Source organism: Idiotropiscis lumnitzeri, chromosome 10, assembly GCF_059441095.1.
Source record: "Idiotropiscis lumnitzeri isolate Australia: NSW breed Sydney's pygmy pipehorse chromosome 10, RoL_Ilum_1.0, whole genome shotgun sequence".
Taxonomy (NCBI): domain Eukaryota; kingdom Metazoa; phylum Chordata; class Actinopteri; order Syngnathiformes; family Syngnathidae; genus Idiotropiscis; species Idiotropiscis lumnitzeri.
In genome coordinates this window covers 4,183,872-4,198,433 of record NC_142400.1, presented here as the reverse complement: position 1 = coordinate 4,198,433, position 14,562 = coordinate 4,183,872, and the positions used below count along the sequence as shown (strand labels likewise).

At 41.4% G+C, this 14,562-nt stretch overlaps 2 protein-coding genes across 9 annotated transcripts in view; both read right to left on the bottom strand.

The window, feature by feature from the left end:
- Positions 1 to 10,759, bottom strand: part of myh14 (myosin, heavy chain 14, non-muscle) — a 29,513-nt gene extending 18,754 nt beyond the window's left edge. For all 7 annotated transcript variants that reach the window (XM_088305828.1, XM_088305829.1, XM_088305832.1 and 4 more), the window contains exons 1-4: positions 10,592 to 10,759; positions 6,804 to 6,984; positions 2,746 to 2,952; positions 1,088 to 1,244 (exon numbers count right to left, since the gene is read on the bottom strand). In XM_088305828.1, the coding sequence (XP_088161954.1) occupies positions 1,088 to 1,244; positions 2,746 to 2,952; positions 6,804 to 6,971 (532 nt within the window). In that variant the 5' untranslated portion in view covers positions 6,972 to 6,984; positions 10,592 to 10,759. The remainder of the gene's footprint in view (positions 1 to 1,087; positions 1,245 to 2,745; positions 2,953 to 6,803; positions 6,985 to 10,591) is intronic.
- Positions 10,760 to 11,949: 1,190 nt separating this feature from the next.
- kcnj14 (potassium inwardly rectifying channel subfamily J member 14) overlaps positions 11,950 to 14,562 on the bottom strand; it is a 29,461-nt gene continuing 26,848 nt past the window's right edge. For both annotated transcript variants that reach the window (XM_088305841.1, XM_088305840.1), the window contains exon 8: positions 11,950 to 14,536. In XM_088305841.1, the coding sequence (XP_088161967.1) occupies positions 14,312 to 14,536 (225 nt within the window). In that variant the 3' untranslated portion in view covers positions 11,950 to 14,311. The remainder of the gene's footprint in view (positions 14,537 to 14,562) is intronic.

Here is a 14,562-nt window from a genome sequence, read left to right as displayed (position 1 = left end):
ATATCTTTACGTTAGCTTTTTTTGTTTTGTTTTTAATCAATACAGCGCCTTAATCTTGTTCTATCGACCAATTTATCCATTTAATGAACGGTAGCAACAAATGGTGGGTGGCTGGAAAGGATTGACGGCCACGACGGATTATGTCAAGGTGCCACTCTAAATCAAAATCAGCTGGTTGTGGACCGCGCGCCCAACTGGCGACTCCTCTTGGCTTCTCACCTCATGAGTGATAGACGATTGTCGTGACGTTAACTTCCGTCACGATGCGTTCTACCCTCTGCATGCCTAATCAGAACCACAAAAGAGCTCCTGGTTCCCGGCTGGACATTTTTTTTTTGGAAGCCGGGCGACTTGTAATCGCTTCTTAGTGCCTTTCTCATGTGTTCAAGCATGGAAGAATTCATACTGGTCCTACTGGTTCTGTCGCCGCAGTAACACGCCTGCAGCCAAAAGCCTGAGGGTGGTGGCTAACACATAGACCCAGAATTTGATCTGCCCCGTCCTGTTATCTCAGGAGGACACCCTGGGGCAGAGGTATTGCTCAATCCACCTGCTTTGAAAAGCTCTTTTTTTGCCAGCGTTGGGAAGTAACAAACGACAAATATTTTACAGTATGGTAGGCTTGACGAGTATAAAAACCAAAACATACATTCAGTTTACCTGGGAGAAATGCCATTAATTCTTTACAGCCTACCCGAAGTAACCTCAATAAATGACTGTCATTCCTACAGTATAAATTTCCGCCCTTAACTCATTCATGTACTTTTTGACGTCTATATCCGTCAATGGGAGGGAATGAGTTTTGATAACCAGCACTGAATAATAATGCGCCCAGCGTGGCGCTAAAAAATGCCACTCCTTGGCGCTTTCTTTCAAGAAAAATACAATCTCAACTAATTTCGATCCACTTTTGATAGCAGCGATAAGTGGCAGGAATAACACACCTTGGAACGACGCCCACGGCGTGGCTACGCGACCAAAGATCACACGCGCGATTTAGCGACGCATTCCAGTGGAGCTGAGCTGATAGCAGATGCTTGGGCATTGCTCCGCTGTCGGAGAGGTCAAAGATAGCGGCGCTAAGTACCTTGCAGCATGCTCCGATAGGCCGCCTCAGATATGGCGTAAATGTGCGGCGGCATCTCGTGGCGCTTTTTGCCCCGGTACATCTCCACGATGGACTCGGTGTAGATGGGCAGGTTCTTGTAGGGGTTCACCACCACGCAGAAGAGCCCGGAATATGTCTGCAAAAACAGAAGAAGGCTTTGTGTGAGTGTTTGGCTGTGAGCTGTGGCTCGCAGCAGGTCGTGTGTGCTGGCGCTCTTGAGTTGGGACGGAACAATGACTTGCGATCGTTGCGATATAGTAAAATGTAAGGCTGGGAAGAAAAAAAAAAATTATAAAACCAAAATGTTCATGCATTGGGATATTGTTTATCTTAATACAGAATACTTGAAAAAAATTGCGATAAGATATTTTTAAAATTGCGATAAGAATTTATTTTTCTTTAAATTGCGATAATTATTATATATTTTTTTAATTGTACATCTCTAATCTGATCATGTTTCTATTTTACTGTTCTCCTGGCGTTCAATAAGCAGCAACTCTGGCTCTCCTTTCCCACATTCAGCAAGTATATGGCTAAAAAAACACCCTTTTTTCTCATAGCTTTATATTTTTTTTCTCAAAACATGCACTCTTATTCTCATTGAACAGTAGCATTTTCATATAAAAAAAATTCCCCCCCTCACAAAAAATATTGACATTATTTTATTCTCATAAAATGACATCTTCATGTAAACATTTTTTACTAAAATGCCACTATGACTTTATTCTGTCAAGCGGTTTGCAGATTAAAACGTTTTTAGTAAAGAGTGATACTTTTTCCCTTAGAGCAATTGATGCCGATACTAGAGACTTAATAACCGAAAGATATATTTGTTTTTCTATAGCAATAACCGCGGTACAAGAGCAGCAGAACTATTTATGGCGACATAAGAAAAGTCAGGTCAGCGGCATTCGCAATTACACGATTACTTCGATTGGAATGTAGCACCCACATGGGCCTGGCATCTTTCATTAAGGCACTCAATCGATCACTTGAGACTGCGGAAGCTTCAGCAGGATTGATCGAGATATTTTTAGCTTGACAGCTGCACTGGGACTACCCCGGCCGTCATTCATTCCGTTTATGCACTTTGGCAGCGAAACTTAATTGCCTTGATGGTGTTTGGCTGCACATTCTATATAGCGGGGGATCATCGCAATGTCTTGCGCTGTTCAATATTTGACATAGCAGGCAGGGATTGATGGCATTAACAAGTTTGTACGATGCGCATCCCGCGTCACTTAATGCATACAATCCATAAGGCATACATATACGTTTTAAAATATGTAGTCCCCGCCTCCCTAAGACGTATTTATACGTCTTTGCCTTTTTTATTTTTTGGCGTTTTTATATACAAAATCCAGAAAAACGCGGGAATTGAGGGGTTTCCTCTAAGTGAACATTTCTGGGATTAAATGAGTTAAACTTATTTCTAGATTCTAGTTTTGACATTTGAACATTCCCAGTATTAGATCTTCCAAAGTTCAGAATCAAAAAGCTTTACTTGTTATTTTAAAATTTAAAGCTGTTTCTCAACATTTTTTGGGGGTTCCTAAATGACCAAATTTTAATTTCCCCAACATTCAAACATGCAATGAAAACGGTTAATTAATAAGAAGTGTGTCTGGTGCGCTCACATAGATCAAGCCTGAGTAGTATCTCTCCCTCAGGTTGTGCAGCACCGAGGCTTCGTTGAGGCAGGTGAGGTCGGCCATGTCCTCCACTTTACTGAAGCGCGGCGGGTTCATCCGCTGCACCTCCTCCCGGGACAGCGTCAGCAGCCTCTGGCTGTCGCTCAACTCCACCTCCACCTCATCGCCGCGCTCCTCCTTGATGCTGGCCGACTGTCCAGAGGGAGACCAATGGTTAGTTTCGAATGTTCCTTTAAGACAAGGTCACCCACTTCAGAACAGATGTATCGAACAGCCTTTTTTTAAAAAAAAGTTTTCCAACTGAATCATCTGGGCGTCATCTGACCCGAGATTTTTGGAAAGACTTTCTATGCGAATTAGGTTTGCGTTTAATTTGTAACTTAAATGCACAGTTGCCAGGGGGGGAAAAAACCCTTCACCCTGACTAAAACAACCAGATTTCATGCAAATTGTATATTTTCAAAATTTACAATCCCCCTTCCAGACATGTTCCAGATCCACCTACAGTAGGGAAAAATTCAATTGTCCATGATTTAAATTAAAAAAACAAACAAAGAAAAAATTTATTATAGCACACTTAACACACTTAACTAAAAGCGCAAATATATTTGAACAAAAAAAGAAAATTGCAAGCTTAAAATATTAAGAAAATACTGGATTTATTCTAACGTTTTGTACATGCATGTGACTTCAAGAGGCAGTGCCTTTGTTTTGACGTGTGAGCGCCTGGGGGTGAGCTGCGGTCAACATCAGCTTCTGTATGTGTTTGCTCATTGCCTGGCTCTCCTTTCCGACTTGTCGGGCATGAAAGTATAACGTATACAAGGATTCCCGACTGTGCCCTGCCATGAATAGCAAAAATCCATGAGGAACTGACAACCCCTTAAAATGTTTCTACTTGCTCATAGTTGCCACAAGATGGCAGCAATGCACACCCTTCAGAGAGGGCGCTCTCCTCTATAATAGAAGCTCCTTCATTCATGGCAACATAGTAGCTGAATTTGCAACTAGCAAATCGGGAATATGCACATTAATAATGCATTGTAAAAGTTTAAACCATAAAAACAGATAAGAGAAAAAAACTGAAAGAACCGCGACATAGCAAAAGAAACATTTTGATTGGCTATGCTGTGTGTGTCATAGGTGTGTTGCCACGGTGACGGAACTGCAGCGTGACAGAAAAACTGCCGGAAGCCGGAATGGGCAGCCCTGACGGAATGACTCAGCATGCTAACGCTAACATTGAGAGAATTCCAGACACCTGACACACACGGAAGTGAAAGTGGTGTTGATTTAAGAACGTGGCAAAACTATGAGTGGGTTTTTTATATCATGTTATTAGCGCGAGCGCCACACTCACAAAAAGTGAGAGTTTTTGAGTTGAGTTGTGGGGGCGCAGGGGGAAGTTGTAACTTTCTTAGCAAATACTGAGAACACAATAAAAGACTCGGAACATGATTATTATAGAATTTAGGCTTTATTTGGAATATATTAATAATATAGATTCATAACATTACATTTGTGTCGCATAAAAATTTTCCAATAACAATCTGACTTTTTTGGTTGCAACATTTTTTTTCCCATCTAATTGCACTTAACTTTTCCTTATACGACAATTTTTTTCCCCTAAAATTATCGGAATCTATCTGAATCTTGCAAATCACGACTTTTTTCTTGTGACGTTGCAACGTTTTCTCTTCACATGATACTTGTTCCTTGTGACTTTTGCCCCCCAAATTCCGACTCCACTTTCTTGTAACAGTTAAAAAAAAAAGCTTTCCTCGAAACATAATTCTCACCACATTCCAACATCATTGCAGTAACCAGCTAACATTTTTGTCAGAACATGACTTTATTCTCGTCAAGTTAAAATCTTTCCTGTAATTTTGCGGCATTCTTGTGATACTACAACAACATTTTTGGAACGCCACTCATTCTTTTAAACTGTTTCACTGTGCCTCTCGAGTCGGTAATTTTAGAACGCATTTTCACATCACTACCGCGTCATTCTTATGACAAGTCGCCCAACTCCCCCCCCCCCCCCATTTACGTTCTCGACCTTCGGCTGTCATCTCTTGGTTTAGTTTCTCAAAAGGGAGCCATCTTGGGCAATTTGCATCATCCAGACATCCTACATCAAAGTATGCCTCACTTTTCCAAGCTCGATTACTGCTTCATCAAAATGCATATTTGGTGTAAATTGTAGTCAAGGATGTGACAGAGAAGAGAAACAAAAGCCTCTCTTGTCACGTCGTACATTAGTCACGCCTCGGAAGTTCATGCAAAGAATATGAAAGTGGACTAAAAAATGCGCAAGCGTGTTTGTCCATCAGAGCCATTCTCGTCGTGACTGTATCATGAAGTCAGCGTCTGTGCCGACGGGGGAATGTGAAGGGAGAGCATTGTTCTTGTCGTAAGTTTACAATGAAACGAGTTTGGCAGAAAAAAAAAAGATGGGGCGACGTCAAATTGGAGTGGCGTCCCCGCGGAAAGCGCCAATTGCGACGTTGCGGCAATTTACGCAAAGTGGGACTAATTGAGATTCTCGGCGAAAGCCTTGTAATGCCACTCGTCTTGGGAGGGAGGACACGTGCGTGAGCAGATAGTTGTTCAAGTGACAACAGGTGCTTTGCGCTTCGGTCTCACTTGTGGGACACGCCCTACCCTAAAGGTGTACACTTCATGAGAGCGTGAACATTATCGTGGTCGTTTACAGGATTGTGGCTCGCCGAAAATCACCTCGTTTGTTGGACATAGGACTGTCGATGTGGCCTTAAAGGAAATTCTCAAGATTTTTTACTTTTTTTTTTTTAAACCATTCTATTCCTGATTTTTAATGTTTTTTTTCCTTAAAGGGAAAAAAAGGCAAATGATATTCAAATCAAGTTGTGCTTTTTGGATGATTTTTTTTTGTCATCCCCATATTGAGATCTATTTCATTTCTGCTAACACCAAGAACACGGCGCTTTCCAGCATTAACTTCAAAAATAGAATCGATTTTTAATTCCAGAATGCAGATAATGTGAAAATAAAAAATGTTTCCTCAAAAAGAGGATGATTTTTTTCATATTCGATCATTTTAACACCAATAAATTACCACAAAACTGCATCCTCTGTCCACTGGATGAAGATGCGCCATTTTTGTAATTGGGATGAAAAGCAATTTTTTCGCTCTCTTACTCAGCCTTGGGAAGTGTATTTCAAGCTGCTTCCGCCACTGGAGTGGATCAATAAATCACTTAAATTGCTTTTTCACTGTATGAATGGGCTTTGAGTTTTTGACAATGTGCGGAGCGCTTGACTGCGCCGTTGCCTTTTACAGGGCGCATTTTTTTTTTCATAAAACCATGTGAAAATGATCCCGCTGATAGTATCTGTTTTATACCTCAAGATTTTGAGCTTACGCACTCGCAACAGAAACTGCAGGGGATTTATTTTTTTCACACCAAGCATGATTACAAGTACTTACATTTGAGTATGCCTCGATACGAAGCACAGATACTTTTTTAAATTTATCAGCACATCATTTGCCGTCCTCTAACAATGTGCGACAGTATATTTGTACAATGCTGACAATGTCCCAATCCTGAAATTATGTCTGGTAAACTGACATTGATGTTGTAGTATCGGAGCCTTTTTTCTCTCAATATGGGGACAATTGGCTGACAGCAACATTACTCCCAGTCTGCTGCATGTCTTCATTTCAAATGTTGAGTAAGCTGGTCACGCTACACCCTTTGGTTGCAACAGCCTTTGAACAGACTTGCAGCAGATTTCTTCTTTTTTTTTTGCTTATCGTCTGACATTGCAAACTCAAACCGATTCCAAATGCGTGACAAAACTGATACACCAGTGCTTCTTTGTTCACCGCCATTGTAGTTTAAGCAGTGCGCTTCAGGGGGATGTGCTTTGCAGTATAGAAGCTATTGAGAAATTTTAAATCGGCTCATTTGATTGGATCGATTAATCAACCAGCCGTACTTTGGATATAATAAAGATTTTTTTAAAAAGGGCTTTTTTTTTTTACAATCACAGACACTCACCTCAAAGCCATGTTTCTCTGACGGCACCCACACCAGACGTTTGGCCGCCCAGTCGGCCTGGCCGGCGGCGGAGAACATGGGCGACTTAGCGGTGGGGGAACCAGGAACCACCCCCGATGTGAGGAAGCGGGTGACATCGTTCACGCCGCCCCCTAATGGCCTGGCCATGATACTGCTGACACTGTAAAGAGGATAGGTGAGATTAAAAAAAATAAATAAGTAGGAATAATTACAATAGCAGCCCAATGGGCTTAACATTATGAGAAGCATTTATGCAAATGAGCTGATTTCTAATATTTTTTTCATTTTATTGTATTAGTTTACTTCTGACAGTGTAATTGCTTAATTTTGTAGCATTTCTTTTTGTTGTTTTTGTCATGTGATGATTTTCAGAATTGTGTATTAAGAGGAGAATTAATTTAGTAAATTTGAATTGGGACTGATTTAGGCCATTTTTTCCATTAAAAAAAAAAAAAGAAAATTGGGGGAAGTGTGTCAGTTGAACCGTGTAGCCAAAGAGAGCAGTTGTAGCGGGCAAGAAGCATCCAGGCCACATGCGATTTGAGCGCGGACCAGTGATGCCCTAATTGGAAGACAGAACAAATCAAGGGGAAGACAGGGATGCGGGAAAGGCGGAGTGAACTGATATGACAGCTGAGGAGGAAGGAGTAAGAAGAAGAGGAGGAGGAGGAGGAGGAGGGACGCAAAGTCAGAAAGTGGAAAAGTTGCACAGCAGAGACGCAAGGCTGTAAAGCAAATAAAAAAAATGGGACTTCATCATTTCTTTTACGAGCAGGCTCGCTCTGCTCGGTTATTTTGTGAAAGATGAGGCGACGGCGCAAAGTGACGAGCGTGAAACGAGTGGCGAAGTACGACGGGAGGACTCGAGATGAGTTCTGACAACGTAGTCGTTCCGTGAGAACGAGTCACTCGAAAACTTCCCAACGAAGCCACAAGGATTGATAACGCCTCATACGGGTCGGCTGCCGCACTGTTCGGACGACCCGTAATGATCAGTCAACGCTTGGTTAACGGCGCGCCTCGTGAATTCAAGTTTTATTTGGGCCAGACCGATAAGGATTTTTAGAGGGCGATGTGGAGTCTGATATTGGGCAGGATAAAATTGTGAGAACCGATGAATCGGACAATTACAAATGTACATATACGTGGTCCTTTAACACTTGCAACAATAAAGAGATGAATGACAGTATGAACATTCAACTGTTTTACTCTGACTTTTACAATTTGTTTGACTATACAACAGAGAGAAACTTTTTTTTTTGTTTTCGGGAGTTTACCTTTTTCTTATGTAGTAATGTGCTCTTAACGTGGACAAAAAATCTGCAAACATCGATTGTGAAGCTGTCAATGCGTCTCCAAATTTAGAAAAGCTTTTACATTTCACATTACATTAGTTTTGTTAGCCTGTCTATGGCATTTCAGACTCATCTTTATCCTCCCAAACGTAAAAGACATAAAATTATGACGCTGGGATTGAATGTCTTGATTCTTCAAAGACAATAAAACACGTCTCTGATAGAGTTAAAAAAAAATGTATGATAAAATCTGCCTTAAAGAATAATCTGACTCTTTTGCTAGTTCCACTTCATGGAGTGCCACGAGATTTTAAATGACTAAGTTAGTTGGCTGATTATGCAAAAAACGAACACTCCTATGATAATTAAGTTACTTTGTTCATTTTCTATGATGACATGCTTTGTGTACAATCATGAGACTTTCAAATGACGCCCGCAGACTCCTGTCGGGTTCCAATGAGCTACTTCTCTTATGTGCACAAAGTCCGACATTTTATTTAGCAAGCGACTCCAAGAATGCATACATTTCGCTGATTAGCCGAGCGTGCAGATTAGAAAGGCAGACTATGGAACCGCCCTAAAGTGTGTGCGTGTGTGTGTATGCAAACTATTAAGTGTCTCCGAGCCATGGCAGGTATGTCATCAGGCTTGATTCCTGCCGTGCGTTGTACTCAAGCTTCGTTTTTTTTTTTCCTGCAATGTTTGTTGATGACAGGGCAGAGAGTTTGTTACCCTGCCACAACCATACCTGTTACAATAAGAAAGGGTGTGGAATACACAATAGCGCCAACACCGCCCAGTCAGCCAGTCTGACAGTGGCGATGAAATATCTTAGGGTTGGTTTGTAAAGGAGAAGTCTGATGTGTGTTTTGTAATGTTCTTTTTCAAAAAAGATACTTGGGTGGAAAACGCCAAACTCTGCTCATTGGCCACAATATTAGGTACAATCTAATAACTGTTGAGGAATATTACAAGTATTAGAAATTGGACTCTTGCCATGAGAATTTATGGAAATTAAGTGAAAACAGAGGGGAGTGCTTGCAGGTAATCGGGTTGTTTGAGTCTGGATTCTCGTCAAATATAAAATATAGATCCCCTCCGCAGTTAGTTTTGTAAATTCCTGGTTTACTCCTTTTTATTGCCATGGTAGGTTTCCAACAAATCATTTTTCATCAGGAGTCCTCAACAATGTGAAAATCATGTGACGGAATGCGACCATTTCCATAAAGTTGTCATGAATGTCTTGTGAGCCGGGCAAGCGTGGGAGATGTGGACTCATTTGTCCACAATTCCTTCTTGTTAGTCCTGTTCCTACACACACACGCACACACACACAATTGCACAGTGACAGGGACACACACGTATAGAGAAGCAAACAGCTTCCCTCCATAGCAACCTCCTGAACGCTGCAGCCCAACGACAACAACCTAAACTGGGGTCACACACTGTGGAGTGATTTTGGTTTGCTTTTTTTCCAGATTGATTGATTAAAAAAATCAATAATGGACAGTGTAAGAAATAAGGACAACAGTGAGATGGTTGCATATTTTCCACATCTGCCTCACAGTTCTCGGTTCTGGGTTCGAATTCCACTTTAAGAGTGGAAAGACGGAAGATTAAGAACAAGAAGCTGAGTCAAAAGAGAAGAAAAAAGAAAACTAGGTGTGGAAAGGAAGTAACCACAGTTTAAAAAGCGAATTGTCTTTAGTACTTTTTCGAGAAGCACTTTTGGAAGCAATTCACTTCATATTTTGCGCTTACATTTCACACATGCAACCTTCCGGGCTACAGAAGCCTAGGCTATTGAATTGGTTGGTCCTGGATAGATCGAGATGGAGTGACAGAGAGAACGGAATTAAATTAAATTTTAATTGGTAAGGGATTGGAGCCGGACACGCCTTTCTCTTCTCAGATTGAAGGCGTATGAGGAGGCATTTTACCACCAAGGGAAGGGTTGTAATGAAGGTATCATTATTTTAATGTCATGCAGGCAGACAGACAGACAGCACACCTCTGCGGTGTTGGTGGGGGGGGGACCCTTGAAATGCCCCCCCCCCCACTCAAAACCACACCTCGGTGATCGATTGCAAGGATGACCAAGGACCACGGCCCTTTTTCCAACTGACATGTACAAGCCAAAATGACACACAGCGGTGGAATAATACTGTCCATGACATTTTTACACCCCTTTTCTCTGGTTATGAAGCGTTAATAGCAACGGTCGCAGTGCGTAATGAAATGGTCATTGTCAGTCGGTGGCTTTCCCTTTGTAAAAAGCCATTTCGAGGTACGTCTTTGTTTTAACAAAGGTAAAAAGCCCCATGAACGCCTCACCACCAACGTTCATTCTTACGCCACCTCAACTAGCGTTAGCCGGCTACAAGGCACAAATATGAGGCGTTCAATGCTCTCACACCGGCTCCTTTAAACAAATAAAAAAACTTGAATTAGACTCCGGTTCAAAGCTCTTACCGTCAGCGTGCGCTCCAAACGGTTAAATGTAAACGGAGGACCGTCCTCAGGATGTTTCTTGGCTATTTGGCTCTCGGATAGGTGTGTAGCCTACCGCAGAGGCGTCTTTTATCATCGCACCGTTCAAGCCGCACATTCACCACACACACTCACGTCCTGCTTGGGAATAAAGTAGACGGAGAGAGAGAGCTAGAGAGAGAGGGATGAGGGCAAAGCATAAGGCTTCACCCTCACAGCTGCGCTTCCTGTCCGAACACCAATCAGAGGCAAAAGTTCGGGCCCAGTCCAGGACACACGCCAATGGGAAGCTACAAAGGGCTCCGTGAAGCCACCCTGACGACTCGGCGAGAGCCGTCCGCCCCTTGACTGGCACGACACGGAAGCGATGACGAATGGCGTCAAAGCGATGACGCCGCTGACCAATGATGATAGGCAAGGGGCGGGGCTAAAGCGCGACTCGACGAGCGGGACAGCCAACCGGAGTGCCGCAGCAGGTGCCTGTGCGTCAGCCTCGCGCAACAGTACGGAGATTTGCGCGCCCTTTGTTTGTAAACGACGAGGCAGCGGGGAACCTCAAACTGATCTGGGATCGGTCTGTGTTCCAAATTTAACCGTCGTAAACATGAACTAAAACTGACTCCAGGTCTGTAATACAAATCAACCCACCCAAAGCCGACTGTACGGTACTGACGCGTATGACTTGGGTTTTGACTGGTACTCAGTGGTGAGGAGTAACGAATTACAAAAAAATCGTTACTGGAATCAAGTGTCTTTTCTTGCGTATTCATTTTATGACGAATGTTTTACTCCCCCCTATACATATTCGTACTTTTTACTCCATAATGAGTAAAAATATGTCCTAATCGTAAAAGGGTGGTAGCCACTCGTAAAACGACAAACTAGGATCCAAACCTCTATCAGGGGGTTTGTGGAAGGCATTTTCTCACAGGTACGTATGAAATGTTTGTTTGGGGTGCCTTTGAGTAGTTTAGCAAAACAAAATGGCGAGGCTAACTATCCATTTCAGCCTCAAAAGAGCACAAGTGTGCCATAAATCCGAGTAACACAAAAGTCAATTTTTTAAAATCACATTTATGTTTGAAGCCTTCGTATTACAGCATTTTTTTTTTTTTTTGGATGAGACTTCAGAAATAGGAATAAAAACAGTGTTTGTTATTTTTTTGCACAGGTATCTGTACTCATGTATCAAATGTGAGAGTCGAGAGAACTAGGAAGCAGACCTAGAGTTAAATAATTCTTCTTTTGGTTAACCTATACAAATCGTACATATAAAGTACACGTTAATGATGTTACAGGTGAGTCCGTTTCAGTTGTGTCAGTTGAATAACTCAAAGTAAGCGATTCAATTTGGATTTATTTCTTCTCACACAATCAGTCACAGTTGGATGCCAGAACCAGCTCTTCACAAAAATGCATGTTTTATGAATAAAACATGGTCCAAATCCAAGTCAGTGGTGAGCAAACTCCATTCTTGGCCCTTAACAAAAATAAATAAATAATCTCATACACGTTTTAATGTGGCTTTATTATTATCATTTTATAACCTCTTTCACTGACTTGGCCCATCTGTCCATTAAAAAAAATAAATAATGAGGCCCTTTGAGCACAAGTTTACCAACTCCTGGTCTAAATCCATTCAACATAAGAGGTGACATGATTCAAAAGTGCACGAAAACAAAAAGTGCTAAAGTGATGGTGCTCTAAAGTTCAAGTTACATTACTTCGAAGTGAAGGCAGGTCCCATGACCCACCGTGCAGCCTATGAATAGAACTTGAGGGTGGACATTTATGGGAAGACACAACAAGTGACGACATTCAAACACGTAGGTTACAAAAGCTTCCTAACTGCAGGAACAGTCGGACAGAGGCAAGAGCTTCATCACTGATATTAATGTCCCACGTATCCCTAAAGTGAAAAGAATAGGAATGAAGCTTGTTTGTCCAACAGGAGAAACAATGAAAAGTAACACTCATAAGAGTTAAATGAACAGCTTTAGTTAGAAATACAGAGCACCCTCTCAAATTTGTAAATCACTCCTTTGCGGATTTATCACTCCCATTCGACAAAATAAGAATACTCAAAAGCATATATTCTTTATCCTCTGCAAAAAAAACGACTAAAATTTTAGCGTCTGACAAACATTTTGCGATTGCCCCAAAGTATACATGTATATTGTGTTATACTGCTCTCTGGTGGTCAAGTGCATATTACAACGGCTGCACATGAATTAATCATGATTCATTTAAACTCTGCATTCTATTTAATTATGTTGTTACTTAATGTTTTTATAAAGTGCAACTATACAGTGCGATTATTTTATTAAAAAAAAAAACACAAAAAATATTGCTAGGCTTTTTAGTGGGATAATAAGGTAAAATAAACATTCATTGTTCTGGCACCATCTTAGTGTCAAGGAACCTCGCTGAAGTTGAGAAGTTTCGTTTAACCAAAAGCAGTGGTTTGCCGCCATTTTGTGGCTGGTATAGTCAATCACAAACCTTACTGGGGTGCATCAATAAATCCGACTTTTTTTTGCGATTTGCCACAAAAACGCACATTCACTTCCCTTGTTGCTCTTCTGAACACAGGTGACATTCAAAATAAAGCTTTTAAGAAATTCTAAAATGACTGCTGCGGTGCAAGGGACAGCTTGAGATGTCGCTCAAAGGCACCACCCCACTACAAAAAGGTCGTATGTGAACCACTTGTGACGTATCAGAAGGAAAATGGGGTACAGAATAACAACATGGATGTATTCGTTTAAATACAGTATTTGGTTTAACTAACTAACTCAACCAAGCAAGGCAAATCATCGGAACAAGTCCACCTCAATACATCTTCCTCAGAGTAGGAAAATATATTTTATACATAACAAGACACTTTTAGGGTTAAAATTCTTCCCTTTCCAAAACTAAAATTGTGCTTTTCTTCAACAAGGAGGAAGAGATACAGTGAACCCCTGTTACGTTGCAGATTATCACAGAGCGGAAAAAAATAAAATAAAATATATATATATATATATGCTCTTCTTGTACTGTATAAATTGTATAATTAATGCGAAATCTATGCTTATTTTTGTTAGCCCTTACATAGTGTTTGACAAAATAGTTTAGCAGAATTTTGTGAGACAAGATTTTGGTTTGGCTGTATAAATAAATAAACGCAATAAACGGGGGTTCACTGTATAGTGAATGAATGAAAATCAAAGTAAAATTCACAATCATGCCATGTTCCTGCATACTGTAAAAAAAAAAAAAAAACAGCCGACAGTAATTACATGGAACAGCTTGAAACCGCTGCTCGTTTTGTCACTGTTTCTCCATGTAATTGATCTCTAATAACCACGAGCAACTGTCTAAAAATAGAATATCCATACTTACCATATGAAAATAACGTTGATAAATCAGCATAATACTGAGATACATTCCTGAGGTGTACCTGTGAGGATACACTACCATTCACTGCATCCAAATTCAACTGAAACACTTCCAGTGAGGTGGTCCACCGCAAAATGCAGTTACAAGTTACAGCCACCACAGGGCGCTGTTAGTCATCCCATCCATGATGGGTGTGCTGCAGTGGTGATGGGCCAGATTTGGACTCGGCAGACTTAAATTTTCACTGATTTTGAAAGATTGCCAGGACCAATCAGCCAACAAGGACGCAGTGTCGAGTCATTCCAAACCTGCTTCTGGATTCTAGTTGTAGTGGAGGCGGTCCGACAGTTTCCTTTTTGATGCGGCAGGACACTCGGAGTCTGGGTCGGGTTCGTCCTCAGGAGAAATGAGTTGCAGAGCCACTTCGTTCTCATAGCAGAATGATGAGCGTGAGCTCTTGGTGTACTTGAGCTCCGCAAGATCTTTTGCGCTACACAAGGGCGTGTTTGGGATTTCGTATGTGCGATGGAAGAAAGAGTAGTCCACCTGGAAAAAAATCGGACACGTGACTT